Here is a 22,859-nt window from a genome sequence, read left to right as displayed (position 1 = left end):
AGCCGCCAAATGGATGCTGGGAATTGAATTAAGTTCTCTGGAAAAAACTTCTTAGCAAGTGCCCCTAACCTCATTGTTGTGAATGAAGTCAGGTAAAGAAATGGATGCAAGGCCTTGGGGAGTACCAGGGCTGGAGGCTCGCTCCCTCTCATCCCTGTCCTTGCAGAGGACCTTACTGGTGGGACTTGGGGATAGAGTCTGTGAACTTCTTCTAAGTGCTCCACAATTACCCTGTATTGTGCCTGGATCTAACTAGAACCTGTTGAAGTGGCAAATGCTTGCTTTGGTCTGATGGATAATGGGCTTCATGCCCTTAGTCTTGGTAGCTTTAACCTCCATTCTCTCTCCCCAAGAGGACATTGCGCCAAGTCTTTTGCCCTTGCTATGAAGGACAGACTTCTAACTTTGGTCTCTTCATCCCCTAAATAAGTGTGAATTGGGGCAATTCTTTTAGCCTTTCTGAGTTTCAGTCTTGGGGCTAGGCACACAAACGGAGAAGCACTTTGTCTACTACCTGGCAAGGAAGGGTCTGACTTGCCTATTTGGTTGGCTTGTTTACGAGGTAAGGTCTCCTTACACTGTAGCCCAGGCTGGATTTGAAACGCACACTTTCCAGTCTGTTTCCTCAGTACTGGATTTACAGGTGTGAGCCTCCTTTTTCCTTGGAGTCTGTCGGGCTGGCGAGGGAAGCAGCCCGGCTCTTACTGATGGGTGAGACTGGTGGTGGAGAAGGGTTCTTAACTGAGTTCAGGTTAGGATGTAGAGTTGACGGGAAACATCGGTAATGCATTTTTCTTGGCATTTTAGACTAAAACCTGAAGTCACTAGGGCGGTGCGTGTTCTACATTCGTTATAGCATCGGTACCATAAGCAAATAGGAGACCGAGAGAACCTGGTGGGAAGAGCCTGGGGTGGGCTTCCGGAGGGAGAAGGACCGGTTCTGACAGTCGTTCAGGGGTCCTACAGGACGGGGTTCAGACTGGCAGCCCCCGGCGGAGCTGCCTGAGCAGCCGCGCCCTAGGGCCAGGGCGGGCTGCCCTCTGCAGGTGCATGGCGCGGGCGGGGCGCGGGGCGAGCGCAATCGGGCGTGGCTTAGGACCCGGGGCGGCTTCCCGGAGCGACAGTGGAACTTCGAAGTCGTGCCCGGACCTTGGCCCTGACGGTCGCAGTTCCCCGCGTGATTCGGCCCGCTGTCCTCCGCCGCCACCCGCTGTCCTCCGCCGCCACCCGCTGTCCTCCGCCGCCACCCGCTGTCCTCCGCCGCCACCCGCTGTCCTCCGCCGCCACCCGCTGTCCTCCGCGTCCAGCCCTCGGCGCCGGCATGACGGGATCGCTGTTCAAGGCAAACTTCTGGGTGAGTGAGCGCACGCGGGAGCGAGCTCAGGGCGTGCGCCTCTACCCGGCGAATCTGTTCCCCGGGCCGCGCTGAGTCCGGAGCGCGCCCTCCCCAGAACACCTGGGACCTGACGTCACCCCTGGTTCTCACGCTTGAAAACTGAAGCCCGAAAGGAGGGAGCCGGCAGGCCCCGCGGTGCCGAGTCCCACAGACCTGGGAGAACCGGGACATGGGCGTGTGAGCAATCACGCTGGGGTTCTCGGCTGGAGCTTTGCCCTGCCTGGCAGTCCCGTTTTCTGATTTCCCTCCCAGGCCCCAGAGCACCCCCGGAAAGCCATCGCGCGTGTGAGAGCTAGGTACCAGGTCTTCTTCCCGCTTCATTTAGACATCCTTTTCTCATACCGTTACCCTGTAACTACCTACCCTCCAAGGGTCAATTTTCCCCTTGGAGGAAGCACCGTTGTAGTTTTAAGGCAGGGTAAGACGCTGACCCAGACCTTTTTCTAGGACCCTGACTGTTCCTCCTTTAAGCTAAAAGTTGCCTACCACACCATTCTTCTGCTGTGGCCCCAGCGACGACAGTTAGAGCCTATCGTGTTCCTTTTGCTTGAGGTTGTGAGATCCTTTTGGGGCCCTGACGGGAAGGCAAAGGGCTGGGTTAGCGTTACAAGGGTTAGCAACCTTTTACTTGGTCCTCATAGGAAGCCTGGCGAATCTCCAGACTTTTTATAATGTGGGAAAAAGGACAGACCTATATACATTCACAGTAGAGTGATTATTTTTTGACCAACAGTTGAGGTACAGAGGCTTACGCGGATGGTGTGTTCGCACAGTCCCGGGGATGCCTGCAGCACATCTGGCCCTGGTGCAGGCTTTAGTCAAAGTGTTCAGGAAAAAGATTGCTGTTGCCCTTTGACTCTGGATATCTTAGCTTGCGTTCAGTTAAGGACCCAGGACCCTTCTCCACCAGTCCCAGAACCCAGCAGTAAGAGCCATGGTTTCTTTCCTTTTCTTCTAAGTCACCTAAAAACCCAGAGCTGGATGGTGTTGGCTCACACCTACCATCCCAGCACCTGGGAGGCTGTGCCGTCATCCTTTGAAGCCCTTGGCAGCCTCCAGCAGTCCCATGGGCATCCTGACAGGAATGGATAGGAAGAGGGGCAGAGTGGAGTCTGAGTTGAGACCTGGGTGAAGGTCTAGGGGTAGTGGTGGTGGTGGTGGTGGTGGTGATGTATGTGTGGGGGTGGGGTTTCTGGTCTGCTTTCAAAAGCTACCTGCGGGGGGCTGGAGAGATGGCTCAATGGTTAAGAGCACTGGCTGCTCTTCCAGAGGTCCTGAGTTCAATTCCCAGCAACCACATGGTGGCTCACAGCCATCTGTAATGAGATCTGGCGCTCTCTTCTGACATGCAGGCATACATGGAGGCAGAATGTTGTATACATAATAAATGAATAAATAAATATTTAAAAAAAAGCTACCTGCGGTCCCAGTAACACTTTGCCAAGGTGTTGTCCATCTCTAGTTCCTGCAGTTGTTTGATTCAAATAATGAAAATGACTGTATTGTTTCCTGTGCGGATTATTAGATTCTTTAAATGCTAAACCTCCCAGTTACCCTTGGAGGGAACTGACTCACCGTGGTATTTTGCTGATGAGGAAACTGAGTGACGGAGTTTAAGCAACATTCTCAAGGCCCTAGAGCTGATGAATAGTGGCCCAGAGCTCTGCATGAACTAACTGCTCCCCCACGTGTCTCCAGGGGCGTGGCATTGAGAGCGAGCCAGTCCCTCCAGTGCATGTGGGACATGTCAGGCCACCGTGTTCGTGAGAGTCTTCCTTTCTCCTGCAGCGGGTCAGGAGTTCTTGGCAGGTAGACAAGATCTGACCGTCAGTGAAATCCTCAACATCAGCTTGCATGCTTGCATTGTGTATACCTCAGTTGAGGCACATGGGACTCGCGGGGCATCAGGACCTGGGAGAAAGGGCACAGAGGGAGCTGTTAGGAGAAAGGCCACTTGCCAAGGAGTCATGCTTTTTAGGGAACAGGGACAAAGACTTGACCGAGTTGAGGTTGGAACAGTGACCGTGTTTCATGGACGAGACACTTGTGACTGGATGAGGCAGAGAAGTTTGAAAACATAAGCAGGCACTGACTCCCTGGGTTTAATATTTGCTCTATATAAAGTGCTCTCTAGGAGAGATGGCTCAGCAGTTAGGAGCACTGGGCTGCTCTTCTAGGGGCCCGGGTTCAATTCCCAGGACCCACATGGCATCTCAGAGCTGTCTGTAACTCCAGTTCCAGGGCATCTGACGGCTTACACAGATAAGCATGCAGGCGAAACACCAGTGCTCGTACACTGAAAATGAAGTGCCCTCTGGCAGGTGTGGCATTTGCTGGGGTTCAGTCTGTCACCAGCTTTGCTGGAGCAATAGACATCTCCTGAGGGAGGGAGGTAGAAAGGGAAGGTGCCTTTTTTTTCTTTTGGTTTTTCAAGATTGGTTTCTCTGTGTAGCCCTGGCTGTCCTGGAACTAGTTCTGTAGACCAGGCTGATCTCAAGCTCATAAAGATCTGCCTGCCTCCCAAGTGCTGGGATTAAAGGCGTGTATCAGTACTGCCTGGCCTTTTTTTGTTGTTGTTGTTGTTGTTGAGAGGGAAGGTTTTGGCTGTAGGTGTTTTTTCTAAAAAATATTTATTTATTATGTATACAGTATTCTGTCTGTGTGTATGCCTGCAGGCCAGAAAAGGGCACCAGACTCCATTATAGATGGTTGTGAGCCACCATGTGGTTGCTGGGAATTGAACTCAGGACCTTTGGAAGAGCAGACAATGCTCTTAACCTCTGAGCCATCTCTCCAGCCACCAGGCTGTAGGTGTTTGACCTCAAGAATATATAGGGAAGGGCTGACTGTGGCAGCAGGCGTCTGTAATTTCAGGAGTCTGAGGCAGGAGGATTGAAAGTTCAAGGCTAAACTGGGCTATTCAGCCTGACTCTGTCAGGAATATAGGGGAGGGAGGGTCCTGGGAATGGAGAGTAGTTATCTGGTGCCTAGGAAACTGAATTGAGAAGTCTGTTCCAGGGTGGAGGTCATGGACTGGGAAGGGAGGCAGATATAGAAACCACAGAGATAGATAAAATTAAAGCCATAGGCTAGGTTAGTCAGCTGCGGGTCAGCAGCTGAAGCAAGGAGAGGGGCCTAGAGCTTTTGTGGAAGGGGAACTGGAGAATGAGATGGGGGGGTGTCCTGAAGGAGGAAGTCAGCAGGAGGAACTGGTTTGTGGAGGCAGAAGTGACAATGAACAATATTTAGTCAGGTGTTACACCTGTAGAGGCCCGAGTACAAAGCTCTCTCTGCCCCAGGCCTCTCTTGGAAAGTCCAAGCTCACCCTATAGTTTCAGGCTCACCCTGCAACTTCAGGTTTGCCCGGCAGTTCCAGGCTTGTCCCACAGCTCCAGGCTCACCCCACAGCTCCAGGCTCACCCCACAGCTCCAGGCTCACCCAGCAGCTTCAGGGTCGCCCTTCATTTCCAGGCTCACCCCACAGCTCTAGGCTCACCCCACAACTCCAGGCTCACCCCACAACTCCAGGCTCGCCCCACAACTCCAGGCTCACCCACACCTCCAGGTTTGCACCACAGCTCCAGGCTCACCCCGCAGCTCCAGGCTCGCCCCACAACTCCAGGCTCACCCCGCAGCTCCAGGCTCGCCCCACAACTCCAGGCTCACCCACACCTCCAGGTTTGCCCCACAGCTCCAGGCTCACCCCTCAGCTCCAGGCTCACCCCGCACATACCCCACAGCTCCAGGCTCGCCCCACAGCTCCAGGCTCGCCCCGCAGCTCCAGGCTCGCCCCGCAGCTCCAGGCTTGCCCCGCAGCTCCATGCTCACCCCGCACGTACCCCGCAGCTCCAGGCTCGCCCCACAGCTCCAGGCTCGCCCCGCAGCTCCAGGCTCGCCCCGCAGCTCCAGGCTTGCCCCGCAGCTCCATGCTCACCCCGCACGTACCCCGCAGCTCCAGGCTCGCCCCACAGCTCCAGGCTCGCCCCGCAGCTCCAGGCTCGCCCCACAGCTCCAGGCTCGCCCCGCAGCTCCAGGCTCGCCCCGCAGCTCCGGGCTAGGTTGATGAGTATTGAGGATGTCCTGTCAGAGGAGTGTTTTCCAGGCGAGAGGACAGGGTGTCAGCTATCAGAGTTTGGGAGTATTCTAACATTTTGGACATTGCAAACCTGTCAGCAAGTCCTCTAGTGTTTGCTGGTCAACAGCGACCAGCTGGCAGAGACCCCTCTGTTCCTTGGGAGAGGGTGACCTGGGACAGTGCATGGAGAAGCATGACATCCAAGGCTGTCAGCAGGGCCTCTGAGGCTAACTTGTGTCACTGGCTTGGTGACTTTGTGCAGGTTGCTTAAGTCCCAAAGCTTCTGTTTTTGCCTTTTTTTTTTCTGTATATAATAGTGGAAATAATGCCGGTCTCTTCCACGAGAGCCTTGTGAGATTAAATTATAGAGTTGAGCGCAGTGACTTGTACCTTGTAATTGTTAGCTGTTGTTACTATTGGCACAAGATGGCTCAGTGGGCAAAGCACATGCAGTGAAGTCCAGGGACCTGAATCCAATCCCCTGGGCCCACATGATGGAAGAACAGAACCAACTCCCACAAGTTGACCTCTGACCTCCACACATATGCTGTGGCATGCTTGCTTTAAAATAAAAAAAAAATTAAAGTTAAACAAAAGAGACAATAACCAGGCATGGAACCTCACACCTTTAATCCCAGCACTCGGGAGGCAGAGGCAGGGGGATCTCTGTAAATCGGAGGCCAGCCTGGTCCCTCAGAGCTAGTTATAGAGCAGTCAGGGCTACATAGAGAAACCCTGTTTTGAAAAAAAAAAGCAAAAAGAAGAGGAGGAGGAGGAAGAAGAGTGGCAGTAACAGCATTTGCTGGATGCCTGATTTAAGAAGGAGGAAGGGGACAGGGAAAGGCAGGGACCAAGGAGACAACCAGGAAGTAGCCATCACCGGCTTCAGAGAGGAACAGGCTGAAGCTGAGAGACTCATGATCAAATTCAGTGCTGGTCCTGAAAATTTAGCCGACACACTCATTTTATTCAAATGTCCTATGAAACATTTATTTAAAGGAACCTTTTGAGCTAGTGAGATGGTTCAGTGGGTAAAAGCAGTTGCCGTCAAGCCTGACAACCTGAGTTTGATCCCTGGAACCCACACAGTGGGAGGAGAAAACCAAGTCCGACAAGTTGTCTTCTGTGGATTGGAGAGATGGCTCAGCAGTTAAGAACAAAACAAAACAAAATAACAACACAACACTGGCTGGTCTTCCAGAGGACCCAGGTTCAATTCCCAGCACTTACATGGCAGCTTACAAGTTCTCTTCTGGTTTCCACATGTATACTGTGGCACCCTGCATCCTGCATGCCCCCCGCCCCAGACAAATAAATGAAAAATAAACAGAAAAATACATAAGGGAACCTTTTGGTAGGTCTGCTTTCCAAGGAAGTAATCAGTATTCAAGAAGTGTATTTGAAGGTTTATGTGTATGAGTGTTCTCCCTGCATGTATAAGCACCATGTGTATACACTTTCCAGCAGGGCAGAAGAGGTCCTTGGAGCCTCTGGAACTGGAATTATGGGTGGTATGAGGGCTGGGAACTGAACCTGGGTCGTCTGTAAAAGCAGCAATTGCTCTTAAAATTGGAGCCACCTCTTCAGCCTCATTGTTAGTAGTTTCGAAAACAAGAACTCAGCCATGGTGGCTCATGCCTGTTATCTCAGTGGCTAGGAGGCCGAGGCAGGGGGATTCCTTTCATAAGTTGAAGGTTTAACAGGCTGTGTCATGAATTCCAGGCCATCTTGGGCTGCAGAATGAGATCCAAGAGGCACATTAGAAATCTTTGGGATCAGCCCTGATGAGGTTTGCCTTCTTATCTGTGCACACTCTTCAGCTTGTATCACTTCTCATGGCTGAAGAGGCCTAACTTAACATCAGTGCAGCCATGACAGGCTGCAGACTAGCACTACTGGGACTAGGCCTCACCTTTACAACAACCAGGAAAAGCCACAGACTGTACCCTGCAGGGGACCAATCAGAATTAGGACAAACAAGTACTAGATGCTCCAGAACATTAAGAATATCTTATATATAGGTTGTCAATTTCCTTGCAGCAATACCAGTACCAGTCTTTGTTTGACAAGACTCCTGCCACCCCACTCCTGTCCAGTCAGGAGTGCAACCCTCATCTGAATCCAGAATTCCCCTACCGCCCTGTCCTTTACTCCTCCCTGCCATAACTGAGCTCAGTGCTGCTCTCCCTAATCCAACCACTGTGTAGGAGGGACAGAGAGCCCAAACTCGAGCTTGCAATAAAGGCTCTTAGCTTTTGCTAAGAGACCCTGGTGGTCTCTAGGGGACTCATGACGCCGTGGGGTGGGGCAGTTGGGTAGGCAGTGCTGTGCGATTTATCTTGGTTAACTTTGATGGTTCCACACCAGAAGGAGACAATTGTCAGTGACGTGGTTTCCAGAGCTTCAGCACAGATGCGAGATGGCACTCTTCAGATGAGGGTGTGCTCAGACAAAAGTGCCTTTCTGCTGTGGGCATGCACAGGCGACTCTAGAACCAGTTCCAGAAGAGAGAGAGAATCACATCCTCTCACCCGAGGGGGTTTCCAGGAGCCTCATTTGAGCATGAGGCCCCACTCCTGCCTGAAGGGCAGCTTTCCTGGGTCTGGAATAGCCTCCCAGTCACGATCAGCACCCTACTCCTGCCTTGGGTGGGACCCCTCACTCTACCTGGAGATTGTCCAGAGGAAGTTTGGGTCCCTTCCTAATTAGCTCATTACCCAGCTATCAGCCCACAGCTGTTCCTCGTCCAAACCTTTGGCCCTAGAGCGGCCCCCACCCCGGTGCAGTGCTGGGCATGCTCAAGGCTCTTCTCAATACTGTGTGCTTTGGAGTCTGTGGAGTTTGCCTTGCCTTCCTTCTCCTATACCAGCTGCTGCATATTGACTCCATGTGGTATTTTGTACTACATTTAGGATGTTTCTCTATTTTTTTTTTTTTTTGAGCTGCTAGAGTCTCAAACTTGCAATCTTGCCTTGGCTTGCCATGTGCTGTAACACATAGCTCTAATTAAAAAGAAAAATGAAAAAAAATTAGATTTTTTAAAAAAACTTTTTATGTTTTGCCTGAATGTATATATATGTACCATGGGCATGTTTGGTACCCTCAGAGGTCAGAAGAGGCTGTTGAGACCCCTGGAACTCAGAGAAAAAACCCTATCTTGAAAAACCAAAACCAAAAACAACAAATAAACAAAAAAAATTCTTATTTTATTTAAAAAATTTAGTAAGAATGATATGGGACCTACCTTTCAGGAGGAAAAAAACAAACAAACAAGAAATCCATGACAAAATTGGGGATACTTAGAAAGATAGAGGGTTTTGCCTGATCAAGGCAAATACTTTTAAAAAAAAGTATAGTAACAAAAAGACATGTTTTGAAAAAAAATCTAAGTACTTCCTTATGACTTAAGAAAGAAATAATGTTTTTCTCCTGTGTGCCCAATCTAACCCCATAGGCTTTACTGAAAATCTTAGCTCTTTCTTTCTGTAGTTACTGGCACCTCCCCTCCTTCACGTGGACTCCTGCTGTGTTGTCCAGGCTGATCTCAAACTCTTGGCATCACCCCCCTGAGAAGCTGGGTCTATAGAAGTGCACCGCTGTGTCCAGATGGCACTTTTAGTTTTAGTTGATGTGTGTGGGTGTTTTGCTTGCATGCATGTGTGTACATGCTGTGTCTACAGTCCTTGAGGAGGCCAGAAGAGAGTGTAGGATCCGGGAACTGGAGTTAGGGGTTGTCAGCTGCAATGTGAGTGCGGGGAGCTGAACCCTGGTCCTGCAGGAGACCAGTGCTCTTAGCCACTGAACCGCCTCTGGAGCTCAGTGGTTCTCAATCTTCCCAATGCTGCTACTGTTTCACACAGTTCCTCATGTTGTGGTGACCCCCAACCACAAATTTTTTCATTGCGTCTTCAAAGTTGTCACTTTGCTACTGTTACAGATTGTAATGAAAATATCGGATATGCAGGATATCTGACATGCAATCCCTGTGGGGTTGAGACCCACAGGTTGAAAACCTCTGCTCTGGCCCCTGCTTACCCTTTCTTGGTGAAGCCACTCAGGGCACTGTCTACCGATGACGGCTGTAACAGAGGCCTTAGCGCTCTTATGCTGCCATTCCCACTTCCCTATAAAATCATGACACTACTTTTAACTTTTTATTTAGAAAAAGAATTCAAAGTTACAGAAGTTTCCATGTTATAAATAATTAACATATAATATTTTCTTCACTTAGAGTCTTTGTTGTTAAATATCATTTCTTCACATATATATTTCTGGCACTCAGGAGGCAGAGGCAGATGGTTCTCTGTGAGTTCGAGGTCAGCCAGGACCACACTGTTTCCATAAGGAAGAGAGAAAAAAAAAAACCCACTGTCACTGCCCACACTCTTAGACCACAAGAGGATTATTTACTCAGAGCTGCGTATACACTGTGACCACTTCTTTGTTCTTGGTTTTCCTGGATAGCATCATTGTCATTTTTTCCTTGTTTACCTTATTTCCTTCTTTGTCTGGAGCCCTACTCCCCCGTTTCCCTTTCAAATGCTCCAGCGTATGGGGTACTTTCCCAGTCAGGTGTGGTACATGCAACTGTAACCCCAATACTTGGGAAGTTGAGGTTCAGGTTCTTGAGTTCCTGGCCAGCTTGGGGTGCATAGTGAGACTGTGTTCCAAAACAAACACACAGAACCCTTCCTCCTCACATCTTTCTGTGGAGACCTACCTTCCCAGGAACCCTTGGTCCTTTTTCCCACCTCTGCTCGTTCTTTTCCAAGCCTGCTGCTGCTCAGCTGCCATCCCAGGCAAACATTCTATGTTCTTCTGCTTCGAAGTTTCCGTTTTCCAGATCCCAAGTCATTCAGAGAACTCTTAAAATGTAAATTGAGTCATACCATTCTTGGTATAAATTCTTCCGGTGGCCTCTCATCGCAACTACTGCCTCTCTGAGCACATCACCTTCTACCATCCATACCACAGTGTCTTCGGGTCACTTGTCAGATAACGAATTGTTTCTGCTAGCTGTGTCAGCTGTCGTCACGACAACCTATGTGTCCCGCTCAGTAAGGTACGTCCATGTACTGTGATCATCGTGCACACTTTTTTGTGTTTCATACTTGAGTTAAAGTACCATAACTTTGTCTCTCAATAACTGGTACTGAGCTACATCCCCAGCTCCTAATAACTATTTAAAACACAAGGTACCATCCTCTTCCTGTTTGACAGTGTGTAATTTCCAGAGCTTTCTATAAAAGATAATGTTAAGATGCATAAGGTTTTTGGTGTCTAATTCTGAAAACACATGATAGACAGCCCGTCTAGCCCTGCTGCTGTGTCGTTCCATAAGATCTCTCTCTCCACAGTGATAATTTCACCCTTTTCCCACTTGAACCTCTAACTGCTGTGCCAATCTTCCATCCTTTTGACATTGCAAGATGATATTGTCACAAATGTGTTGGGCTGAGTTCATAGCTATCTTGGGACACATGGAGCCCTAGGCCACAGGTTTGCTTGAGTCAACTCCATTAAGAAACTGAACAGCAGTCAGTGATGCTTCACCTTCTGAACAGATAGATATGTTTAGTCTCCGCTGAGAACCAGGGAATTTCATACAGCAGTGCCCAGATAACAATCCTGTTGTCTCTACCATCACTAGTTCCTAAATGGCCATTGCGGGGCTAAGCATGGACCCATATTCCTGTGTGGTTATGCTTGTAGCGCTTTGTCCAGCAGCTCATGAATGAACCCAGGTTGGTGTTGCTGAGCAACAAATACAAGTCAAAACACCACGGCAACAGTTTCCTCTCTTGTATTTATTGAACACTACAGAATCCTTCTTTAGCCACAGTTTCTCTTTTTGAGTTTTGAGTTACTTATGGTGAGTTATAGCTGAAGTATATTAAATGGAAAATTCCAGTAGCAGGTAATTCACATCTGAAGTGGCACACCATTCTGAGCAAAGCTGGGATCTCAGGCTTTCTCCCTCTGCTTGGCCTTGCATATGAATCATCCCTTGGTCCAGTGTTCCCTCTGGAGGCACTACTCTGTTTAGTTAAAATCTCTTTGGAGCTCAAAATCGTAATGTTGGTAATGCCAACATAAAATGGAGGCAGGTGAATCTCTGTGAGTTCAAGGCCAGCCTGGTCTACAGGTCGCATTCCAGGATTTCTAGGACTGCTACAAAAATATTAGCATGTTATAAAGCAAGTCTTTTGAGTAACCCAATGTTTTATGTTTTCTGAGGTTATGGCTTCTCTCTCTTTCTCTCTTTCTTTATTCTTCCTTCCTTCCTTCTTTTTAAAATCGAGGTATTCATTGCAAAAAAAATACAATATTCTGTAAGTTAAGAAAAACTTCTGAGTGCACCCCAAGAAATAGTGGTGAAGTCATGTGCACCCTGACAGTTTGTGTAGAGGTTTTACTGGAGGAAAACAGCTACTTCGATGTCCTTGACTGAGAGCGGTTCTTCCTCTATGGGGAAGGTAGTCCTCTTCCCCTGGCTGTGAGTCTTTAGGAGAGGCACACAGAGTGGTGACGGATGAAGGAGGAGGTCACCTAGTCAGTCAGATCAGCCGAATGAACCCTGAGATCAACGGCACAGCAGATGTTGTAGCCAGATTGCCCTAGAGTCTGTCATGTGTGGCGTGATGTAATTCAGTGATCTGCTCTTCTAGGAAGCCCAGTGGAAAGACAAGTCTTTTGAGTAGGGGGGTAAGGGTGAGACTGGGACTAGGGTGAGAGGAACTGGGATTGGTTGAAAGTTCAACGGGTGCAAAAAGCCCTTCGGTAGACATTATACGTAATTCTTTAACTTGGTGGGAAGTAGTAGCTCATGATGAAAAAATACCAAAATTAAAGCAACAGCAGCGGCAATGTCTGAGTGGCGCTTGCCTCCACCAATCAGGGTCACTTGTCTGAGAGAAAGCAGAGGTGGTGCCTGTGCATGGGACTGCTCTAGAAGCTGGGCAAGTAGAAGCTCACCTAAATAAAGCCCAGTGGGGTCCTTGAGGGACAGACAGATGTGGCGTGAGGATGCTGGGTGTCTCCTTGGAGCAGAAGCTCATTTTCTCTCCCCACCTATTTCCTTATCCTGACTTAAGAGTGATTGCCCTAATTCTCAAAAGAGAATGAAAGTGAATTCTAAGAACAGGGAAAAAATGTTTTACCTCACTCATAAAATTCAAATTTAAAAATTCAAATTAAAACTAAAATAGTGGTGGTTTATGCCACAACCCCTGCACTCCAGAGGATGAGGAAGAAGGATCTCTGTGAGTTCAGAGCAACTTGGGCTACACAGTGAGTCCAAACCCTGCCTCAGGAGAAGCAAACAAGGCGCTTGCTGCCAAGCCCTATGGCCTGAGTTTTAGTCTGCAGGACCCATGTGGCAGAAGGAGAGAACTGACTCCCGGAGGTTGTCCTCTGAGCTCTGCATAGTCTGTGGCACAGGGTACCACCTTCCAACACCAGTAACAAAGGAAGTCAATATATAACCAAGTTCTTTGCAAAAGACCCCCACTGGGCAGTGGTGGTGCACGTCTTTAATCCCAGTACTCAGGAGGCAAAGGCAGGTGGATCTCTGAGTTGAGGCCAACCTGGTCTACAGAATGAGTTCCGGGACAGCTAGGGCTATAGAGAGAACCCCTGTTTTGAAAAACAAAAGATCCACAACAGTTCACCCCGACCAGGAACTGATAAGTAAAGATTGTAATTCTTCACTTCTCAAATTCAGCAGATTAGGAAAAGCCTCACCACCATGGCTTCCTGTGGGAGAAGGTGTTGGTCCTTACAGGGGCAGGGAAACTGTTGGGCATGTTTAGGAAGGGATTTGGCTGTATGTGTTAGTATGTACATTTCAGCATTGTTTCTCTCAACAGAAAGCTTAGAATCATCTGGGTTAAGCAGTTCAGTGTAGCTGGATTGGTGGCACATGCCTGTAATTACATCTGAGGCAGGATGGCTTGGGTTGACAGCCAACCTGAGCTACACAGCAAAGCCTTGTCATATCAAAAAAAAAAAAAAAAAAAAAGGAAATACAAAACCGCGACAAGGTGTCCAGCTGATGGCGGAGGATCCAGAATTGCCCGCACCCTTGCCAACCATCATAAAAAGAGCAAAAGAGTCAAAAGAGTCATAAAGAGCCATTTGCCTGGTGCTCCTCACCCAGGGGATGCTTGCTCTCCAAGGACTTCTTATTCAAAACTGCCTTGCTGAATGCGATCCAAACTGTCCTCTTTCCCTCACCTCCCCTCACCCCTACTCTTGCATACCCTATGCTTTATTTCCTCTCTCCTCACCCCTACCCTTGCATACCCTATGCTTTATTTCCTCTCTCCTCACCCCTACCCTTGCATACCATATGCTTTATTTCCTCTCCCCTCACACCTACCCTTGCATACCCTATGCTTTATTTCCTCTCCCCTCACCCCTACCCTTGCATACCCTATGCTTTATTTCCTCTCTCCTCACCCCTACCCTTGCATATCCTATGCTTTATTTCCTCTCCCCTCACCCCTACCCCTGCATACCCTATGCTCTACATGATAGACTCTAAATTTCAAATTTTCTAAACAAAATAATCTGCTCTATCCCTGGTTTTTCACCTACAACATTCATTCTAGGTATTCATTCCAGTCTGGGAGGTGCTGGACTCCTTTGTGTTTTTTGAGACAGGGTTTCCTGTAGCTCAGGCTAGCCCCCAACTCCCTATATAGCCAGTGATAACTTGAATTTCAGATATTTCTGCCCTAGGATTGCAGGTATGTGCCACCATGTGGGCTGGATCTCTGTACTTCTGCCGTGTCATTGATTGCGCAGTCCCGGAGTGCTGGGCAGCACAGACTTTGGCTCTGTATGGTGATGCCACTGCTGGTTCATCCTGGGCTTTGGCTCTGTACGGTGATGCCACTGCTGGTTCATCTCGGGCTTTGGCTCTGTGTGGTGATGCCATTGCTGGTTCATCCTGGGCTTTGGCTCTGTATGGTGATGCCACTGCTGGTTCATCCTGGGCTTTGGCTCCATATGGTGATGTTACTGTGCTTCATCTTGGGCTTGTAGCACAAACTCGAAGAGGCTCTGTGTTTGTGTTGTAGCATTTGAATGATTCTTGTCAAGATGGGGGTCAAAGTTCTTCCTTTACTAAGTATCTATCTGTTGAGAGGACCTCTTTTGTGCTGCACGTGACACCAGATTTTGGGAGCTTTTATCCTAGTGTGTAAGACACCTAGTAGCTAAATAAATATAACTAAGGATTTGGTGAGCGCAATGAGGGAAATATATAGAATATATATATTATATATATATATATACACACATTATATATATATCTATTGTATTTTTTTCCTATCACTACTTTAACGATTTAGCAGAGACTGCCCTAAAACACACAAACTTACCTTGCGGTCCCCCCCCCCCATCTTCCTCTCCTCCCTTCTACCCCCTCTTCTTCTTCTTTTCGCTAAGGGTCAAGGGGCTCAAGCTTAGGGACTCATAAATGCTAGGCTGTGCTCTTGACATGTGTTTCCCACCCCTCTGACAGTCCATACATCTCCCTGGTCTAAAATGGGCATATATTTGCGGGAGAAGACTGGAGGGGAGGAGCCATGATTTAATCAGAACCTTTGCCTGGCTCTAGACCAGCAGTTCTCAACTTGTAGGTCGTGATTCTCACGGGTTGCATTTTAGATATTTACATCATTGTTCATAACAGGAGCAAAGTTCTAGTTATGAAGTAGCAACAAAAGTAATTTTCTGGTTGGGGTCACCACAACATGGGGAACTGTATTAAAGGGTCATGGCACTAGGAAGGTTGAGAACCACTGCCCTAGATTCTAGAGTCTACTTTCAGGAATTGGCTCATGGGCACTTTCATTTTCATTCTAAAAATTGACTAATTAATTTGTGGGCATGTATGTATGGTGTATGAGTGTATGTCAGTACATATATTGGTGTGTACTGGTGTGGCTGCCATAGGTATTATCCTCAGTCACACTACACCATTTTATATATATATATATATATACTTTATATGTATGTATAAAATATAAAATTATATATATGTATTTTATATATGTATGTGTAAAATCACCATGTGCCATGTGTGATTCCCCTCTGTTTGTTGTAGATACCATTGGTTAATAAAGAAACTGGTTTGGGGCTGGAGAGATGGCTCAGTGGTTAAGAGCACTGTCTGCTCTTCCAGAGGTCCTGAGTTCAATTCCCAGCAACCACATGGTGGCTCCAAACCATCTGTAATGAGATCTAGCGCCCTCCTCTGGCATGTGGGTATACATGGAGGCAGAAAGTTGTATACATAATAAATAAATAAATAAATCTTTAAAAAAGAAAGAAAGAAAGAAACTGGTTTGGCCTGATAGGGTAGAACAGAGCTAGGTGGGGAAAACTAAAATGAATGCTGGGAGAAGGAAGCCAGAGTCAGGAAAGAAGCCATGCAGCCGCCACCAGAGTCAGACATGCTGAAACCTTGCTGGTAGGCCACGAGTCTCATGGTAAAATACAAAATAATGGAGATGAGTTAATTCTAGATGTAAGAGCTAGCTAGCAATATGCTTAAGTAATTGGTCAAGCAGTGATTTAATTAATTCTGTGTGGTTATTTCGGAAGTCTGGGCAGCCAGGAAATGAACAAGCAGCCTCCCTGTGTGTGTGTGTGTGTGTGTGTGTGTGTGTGTGTGTGTTCATTTATTTGAGTGTCTCTGTTTCTCACTGAACATGATGGAGTTCACTCACTGGCTGGACTGACCGGCCACCGAGCCTCAGGACCATCCTATTTCAGCCCACCAGTCTTAGGGTCACAGGCAAACCCAGCTTCCCTGGGTGGGTTCACTATGGTGAACTCAGACCCTCTCTAGCCCATGACTTTCATTTTCTTTTTTTTTTTTTTTTTTTTTTTTTTTTTTTTTTTTTAATAATTTTTTTATTAAGAAAAGAAGAAAAAAAACATAAACAAAAAACAAGTTTCCACCTCCTCCCAGCCTCCCATCTCCCTCCCCCTCCTCCCACCCTTCTCCCCCTCCTCCCACCTTCTACCCCTCCCCCCACTCCTCTCCCCCTCCCTCTCCAGTCCACAGAGCAGTCCAGGTTCCCTGCCCTGTGGCAAGTCCTAGGTCCTCCCCCCTCCGTCCATATCTAGGAAGGTGAACATCCAAACTGGCTAGGCTTCCACAAAGCCAGCACATTAAGTAGGATCAAAACCCCGTGTCATTGTCCTTGGCGTCTCATCAGCCCTCATTGTTCGCCATGTTCAGAGAGTCTGGCTTTATCCCATGCTTTTTCAGTCACAGTCCAGCTGGCCTTGGTGAGCTCCCAGTAGATCAGCTCCACTGTCTCAGTGGGTGGGTGCACGCCTCGTGGTCCCGACTTCTTTGCTCATGTTCTCCCTCCTTCTGCTCCTCATTGGGACCTTGGGAGCTCAGTCCAGTGCTCCAGTGTGGGTCTCTGTCTCTGTCTCCATCCATCACCAGATGAAGGTTCTATGATGATATGCAAGATATTCGTCAGTATTGCTCTCGGATAGGGTCATTTCAGGTTCCCAGTCCTCAGCTACCCAAGGAACTAACTGGGAACCTCATGTTGGGCACTTGGGAGCCCCTCTAGGGTCAAATCTCTTGCTCACCCTAAAGTGGTTCCCTTAACTAAGAATTGTGGTTCCGTGCTCCCCTATCCACCTTTCCTTTATCCCAATTCTCCTGATTCCCCAAGTCCCCCCTCCTTCCCTTCTACCTTTTCTCTCCCCATCTCCCCTTACCCCCATCCCACCCCACCCCCAAAATCCTAATTTTCTCCCCGGCAATTGGGTCTACTTCCCTTAGCCAAGAGGATAACTATATGTTTTTCCTTGGGTTCACCTTCTTACTTAGCTTCTTTAGGTTCACCTATTGTAGACTCCGTGGCCCTAATTTATGGCTAGAAACCAATTATGAGCGAGTACATCCCATGTTCATCTTTTTGGGTCTGGGACACCTCACTCAGGATAGTGTTTTCTATTTCCATCCATTTGCCTGCAAAATTCGAGAAGTCATTGTTTTTTACCGCAGCGTAGTACTCTAGCGTGTATATATTCCATACTTTCTTCATCCATTCTTCCATTGAAGGGCATCTAGGTTGTTTCCAGGTTCTGGCTATTACAAATAATACTGCTATGAACATAGTTGAACAAATGCTTTTGTCATATGATAGAGCATCTCTTGGGTATATTCCCAGGAGTGGTATTGCTGGGTCCAGGGGTAAGTTGATCCCGAATTTCCTGAGAAACCGAAACACTGACTTCCACAGTGGTTGCACAAGATGGCATTCCCACCAGCAATGGATGAGGGTACCCGTTCCTCCACAGCCTCTCCAGCAAAGGTTATCCTTGGTGTTTTTGACTTTAGCCATTCTGACAGGTGTAAGATGATATCTCAAAGTTGTTTTGATTTGCATTTCCCTGATTGCTAAGGAAGTTGAGCACGACTTTAAGTGTCTTTTGGCCATTTGAACTTCCTCTGCTGAGAATTCTCTGTTCAGTTCAGTGCCCCATTTTTTAATTGGGTTAATTAGCATTTTAAAGTCTAGTTTCTTGAGTTCTCTATATATTTTGGAGATCAGACCTTTGTCTGTTGTGGGGTTGGTGAAGATCTTCTCCCAATCAGTAGGTTGCCTTTGTGTCTTATTGACTATGTCCTTTGCTTTACAGAAGCTTCTCAGTTTAAGTAGGTCCCATTTATTCAATGTTTCCCTTAATGTCTGTGCTTCTGGGGTTATACATAGGAAGCGATCTCCTGTGCCCAGCTCCTGTAGGGTACTTCCCACTTTCTCTTCTATCAGGTTCAGTGTGTTCGGGCTGATATTGAGGTCTTTAATCCATTTGGACTTGAGTTTTGTGCACGGTGATAGATAAGGGTCTATTTTCATTCTTCTACAAGATGACATCCAGTTGTGCCAGCACCATTTGTTGAAGATGCTTTCTTTCTTCCATTTTATACTTTTAGCTCCTTTATCGAAAATCAGGTGTTCATAGGTTTGTGGGATAAAATTCGGGTCTTCTATACGATTCCATTGATCGACTTCTCTGTTTTTATGCCAGTACCACACTGTTTTCATTACTGTAGCTCTGTAATAGAGTTTGAAGTCAGGGATGGTAATGCCTCCAGAAGATCCTTTATTGTATAGGATTGTTTTGGCTATCCTGGGTTTTTTGTTTTTCCATATAAAGTTGATTATTGTCCTCTCCAGATCTGTGAAGAATTTTGATGGGATCTTGATGGGGATTGCATTGAATCTATAAATAGCCTTTGGTAGAATTGCCATTTTTACTATGTTGATCCTCCCAATCCAAGAGCAAGGGAGGTCCATCCATTTTTTGGTATCCTCTTCAATTTCTTTCTTCAATGCCTTAAAGTTCTTGTCAAATAGATCTTTCACTTCCTTGGTTAGATGTACCCCAAGATATTTTATGCTGTTTTTGGCTATTGTGAATGGTGAAGCTTCTCTGATTTCCCTCTCTGCTTCCATATCCTTTGTGTATAAGAGGGCGACTGATTTTTTGGAGTTGATCTTGTATCCTGCCACATTACTAAAGCTGTTTATCAGCTGTAGGAGTTCTTTGGTGGAGTTTTTGGGGTCGCTTATGTACACTATCATATCATCTGCAAATAACGAAAGTTTAACTTCTTCCTTTCCAATTCGAATCCCCTTGATTCCATTATGTTGTCTTATTGCTATTGCTAGAACTTCAAGCACTATATTGAAGAGGTATGGGGAGAGTGGACAGCCTTGTCGTGTTCCTGAGTTAAGTGGGATGGCTTTGAGTTTCTCTCCGTTTAATTTGATGTTAGCTGTCGGCTTGCTGTATATAGCTTTTATTATATTTAGGTATGACCCTTGTATCCCTAATCTCTCCAAGACTTTTAACATAAATGGATGTTGAATTTTGTCAAATGCTTTTTCAGCATCTAATGAAATGATCATATGGTTTTTTTCTTTCAGTTTATTTATATGCTGGATTACATTGATAGATTTTCGTATGTTGAACCAGCCCTGCATCTCAGGAATGAAGCCTACTTGATCATAATGGATAATTTTTCGGATGTGTTCTTGGATTCGATTTGCCAGTATTTTGTTGAGGATTTTTGCGTCGATATTCATGAGTGAGATTGGCCTGTAGTTCTCTTTCCTGGTTGAGTCTTTGAGTGGTTTTGGTATCAGAGTAATTGTGGCTTCATAAAAGGAGTTTGGTAATGACCCTTCTGTTTCTATCTTGTGGAATACATTAAGGAGTATAGGTATTAGATCTTCTTGGAAGATCTGGTAGAATTCCGCATTGAAACCATCTGGTCCTGGGCTTTTTTTGGTAGGGAGGTTTTTGATAACCTCTTCTAATTCTTCGCGACTAACAGGTCTATTTAGATTGTTCACCAGGTCCTGATTTAACTTTGGTATATGGTATTTATCTAAAAAAGTATCCATTTCCTTTACATTTTCCAATTTTGTGGCATATAGGCTTTTGTAGTAAGATCTAATGATTCTCTGAATTTCCTCTGTGTCTGTGGTTATGTCCCCCTTTTCATTTCTGATCTTATTAATTTGCAAATTCTCTCTCTGCCGTTTGATTAGCTTGGATAGTGGTTTGTCAATCTTGTTGATTTTCTCCAGGAACCAGCTTTTTGTTTCATTGATTTTTTGTATTGTTTTCTGTGTTTCTATTTTGTTGATTTCAGCCCTCATTTTGATTATTTCCAGTCTTCTACTCCTCCTAGGTGAGTCTGCTTCTTTTTTTTCTAGAGCTTTCAGGTGGGCTGTTAAGTCTCCAATGTGAGCTTTCTCTGTTTTCTTTAAGTGGGCACTTAGTGCTATGAACTTTCCTCTTAGGACTGCTTTCATAGTGTCCCATAAGTTTGAGTATGTTGTTTCTTTATTTTCATTGAATTCCAGGAAGACTTTAATTTCTTTCTTTATTTCTTCCTTAATCCAGCTATGGTTCAATAGTTGACTGTTCAGTTTCCATGACTTTGTATGCTTTCTGGGGGTAGCATTATTGTTGAATTCTAACTTTAATCCATGGTGATCTGATAAGACACAGGTGGTTACTAATATTTTTTTGTAACTGTGGATGTATGCTTTGTTACCGACTATGTGGTCGATTTTCGAGAAGGTTCCATGAGCTGCAGAGAAGAAGGTATATTCTTTCCTATTTGGATGGAATGTTCTATAGATGTCTGTTAAGTCCATTTGATTCATTACCTTCACTAATTCTCTTATTTCTCTGTTAGGTTCCTGTCTGATTGACCTGTCCATTGGTGAGAGAGGAGTGTTGAAGTCTCCTACTATTAGTGTGTGCGGTTTGATGGCTGCCTTGAATTTTAGCAATGTTTCTTTTATGTACGTGGGTGCTTTTATATTAGGGGCATAGATGTTCAGGATTGAGACTTCATCCTGATGAACTGTTCCTGTTATGAGTATAAAATGCCCCTCTCCATCTCTTCTGATTGATTTAAGTTTAAAGTCAACTTTGTTAGAGATTAGTATGGCCACACCTGCCTGTTTCTTAGGACCATTTGCTTGATAGGCCTTTTCCCAGCCCTTTACTCTGAGTAGGTGCCTGTCTTTGTGGTTGAGGTGTGTTTCTTGTAAACAGCAGAATGTTGGATCCTGTTTTCTTATCCAATCTCTTAGCCTGTGCCTTTTTATAGGTGAGTTGAGTCCATTGACATTAAGTGATATTAATGACCAGTGGTTGTTAACTCCGGTCATTTTTTTTTTTAGTCGTAGAGTTTGTGAGTTTCCCTTCTTTGTTTTGTGTTGGTGAAGGGTCTCTAGATGTCTGAGGTATTGTGGTCATTGTTGGACTCCTTGGTTAGTGATTTTCCTTCAATTACTTTCTGTAAGGCTGGATTTGTGGCTGCGTATTGTTTAAATTTGTTTTTATCCTGGAAAATTTTATTTTCTCCATTTATAGTGAATGAAAGCTTGGCTGGGTATAGTAATCTGGGCTTGCACCCATGGTCTCTCAGTTTCTGCAGTACATCTAACCAGGACCTTCTGGCTTTCATAGTTTCCATGGAGAAGTCAGGTGTAAGTCTGATAGGTTTACCTTTATAAGTAATTTGGCCTTTTTCCTTTGCAGCTCTTAATATTCTTTCCTTATTTTGTATGCTTTGTGTTTTGATAATTATATGGCGAGGGGATGTTTTTTTTTGATCCAGCCTATTCGGTGTTCTGTATGCTTCTTGCACCTTCATAGGAAAATCTTTCCTTAGGTTGGGAAAGTTTTCTTCTATAATTTTATTAAATAGATTTTCTGGACCATTGAGCTGCCCTTCTTCTCCTTCTTCTACTCCTATTATTCTTAGGTTTGGTCTTTTTATTGTGTCCCATATTTCCTGAATGTTTTGTGATGAGAGTTTGTTGGACTTGCTGTTTTCTTTGATCAGTGTGTTTATTTTCTCTATGGTATCTTCAGAATCCGAGAGTCTTTCTTCTATCTCTTGTATTCTGCTGGTTATGCTTGTTTCTGTAGTCTCTATTCGTTTACCTAGATTTTCCATGTCCAGACGGCCCTCTGTTTGTGTTTTCTTCTTTGCCTCCATTTCAGTTTTCAGGTCTTGAACTGTTTCCATTATCTGTTTGATTGTTTTTCCTTGGTTTTCTAGGGTATCATTCACTGATTTATTCAATTCTTCAAACTTTCTGTTATATTTCTCATCCATTTCTATAAGGGCGTTTTTTACATGCTGTTTAAGGGTGTCAATCACTTTCATGAAGTCAATCTTTTCTCCTTCCTCTTGATTAAGGGGTTCTTGTCCTCCCGTTGTGAGGTCGCTTGTTTCTGGTAGCTTCATGTTGCTTTTCAGCTTGTTGGGCGAATTCTTGCCTTGACGTCGGCCCATCTCTTCTTCCAAATGCTCCCTATGGATCTTCTTTTACCGGATTAGGTCTCCTTGCCTACCAAACGCTGTCTCTCCCCAATGTTGGCTCTCCCAATGCTGGGTCTCCCCAATGCTGGGTCTCCTGGCGCCGAAAGATCAGGCCTCCGTGCTGGTTGGGCAGCTCGCAGACAAAGCGCCTACCCCGCTTGGTGCAGGCAGGCCACAGAAACAAAGGAACTGCTGCCCCCCGGGAGCCCCGGCTACTCGGACTCAGCGCCCAGATAGGCTGGGCTGGGCGATGCCACGCGCCAAAAGAGGGCAGTGGGGGCGAAGTGGGGAGGGCTCTGGACGGAAGCTGGGTGGGCCAGGAAGAAAGAGGCAGCACCCGGGGAGTAGAGGCCCTGCAGAGAGCCCAAACAGGACAGGGGGCCAAGAAACCCCTGAGCTCCCCGTCCCAGGCTGGCGCCGTGGGCCAGAAACTCACCCCAATGCTGGGTCTCCTGGCGCCGAAAGATCAGGCCTCCGTGCTGGTT

At 46.5% G+C, this 22,859-nt stretch overlaps 1 protein-coding gene across 1 annotated transcript in view; it reads left to right on the top strand.

Moving 5' to 3' along the window:
• The first annotated feature begins 1,119 nt into the window (after positions 1-1,119).
• The window catches only part of Pstpip2 (proline-serine-threonine phosphatase interacting protein 2), a 78,525-nt gene continuing 56,785 nt past the window's right edge, over positions 1,120-22,859 (top strand). Inside the window, exon 1 of the mRNA XM_041640889.1 lies at positions 1,120-1,354. Within this exon, the coding sequence (XP_041496823.1) occupies positions 1,322-1,354 (33 nt within the window). The 5' untranslated portion in view covers positions 1,120-1,321. The remainder of the gene's footprint in view (positions 1,355-22,859) is intronic.

The sequence above is a fragment of the Microtus oregoni genome, unplaced genomic scaffold (assembly GCF_018167655.1).
Source record: "Microtus oregoni isolate MIOR12 unplaced genomic scaffold, Mior012 000065F_ref0000479, whole genome shotgun sequence".
Lineage (NCBI taxonomy): Eukaryota > Metazoa > Chordata > Mammalia > Rodentia > Cricetidae > Microtus > Microtus oregoni.
The sequence above is the reverse complement of the archived record's forward strand: the minus strand, read 5'-3'. Positions and strand labels throughout refer to the sequence as shown.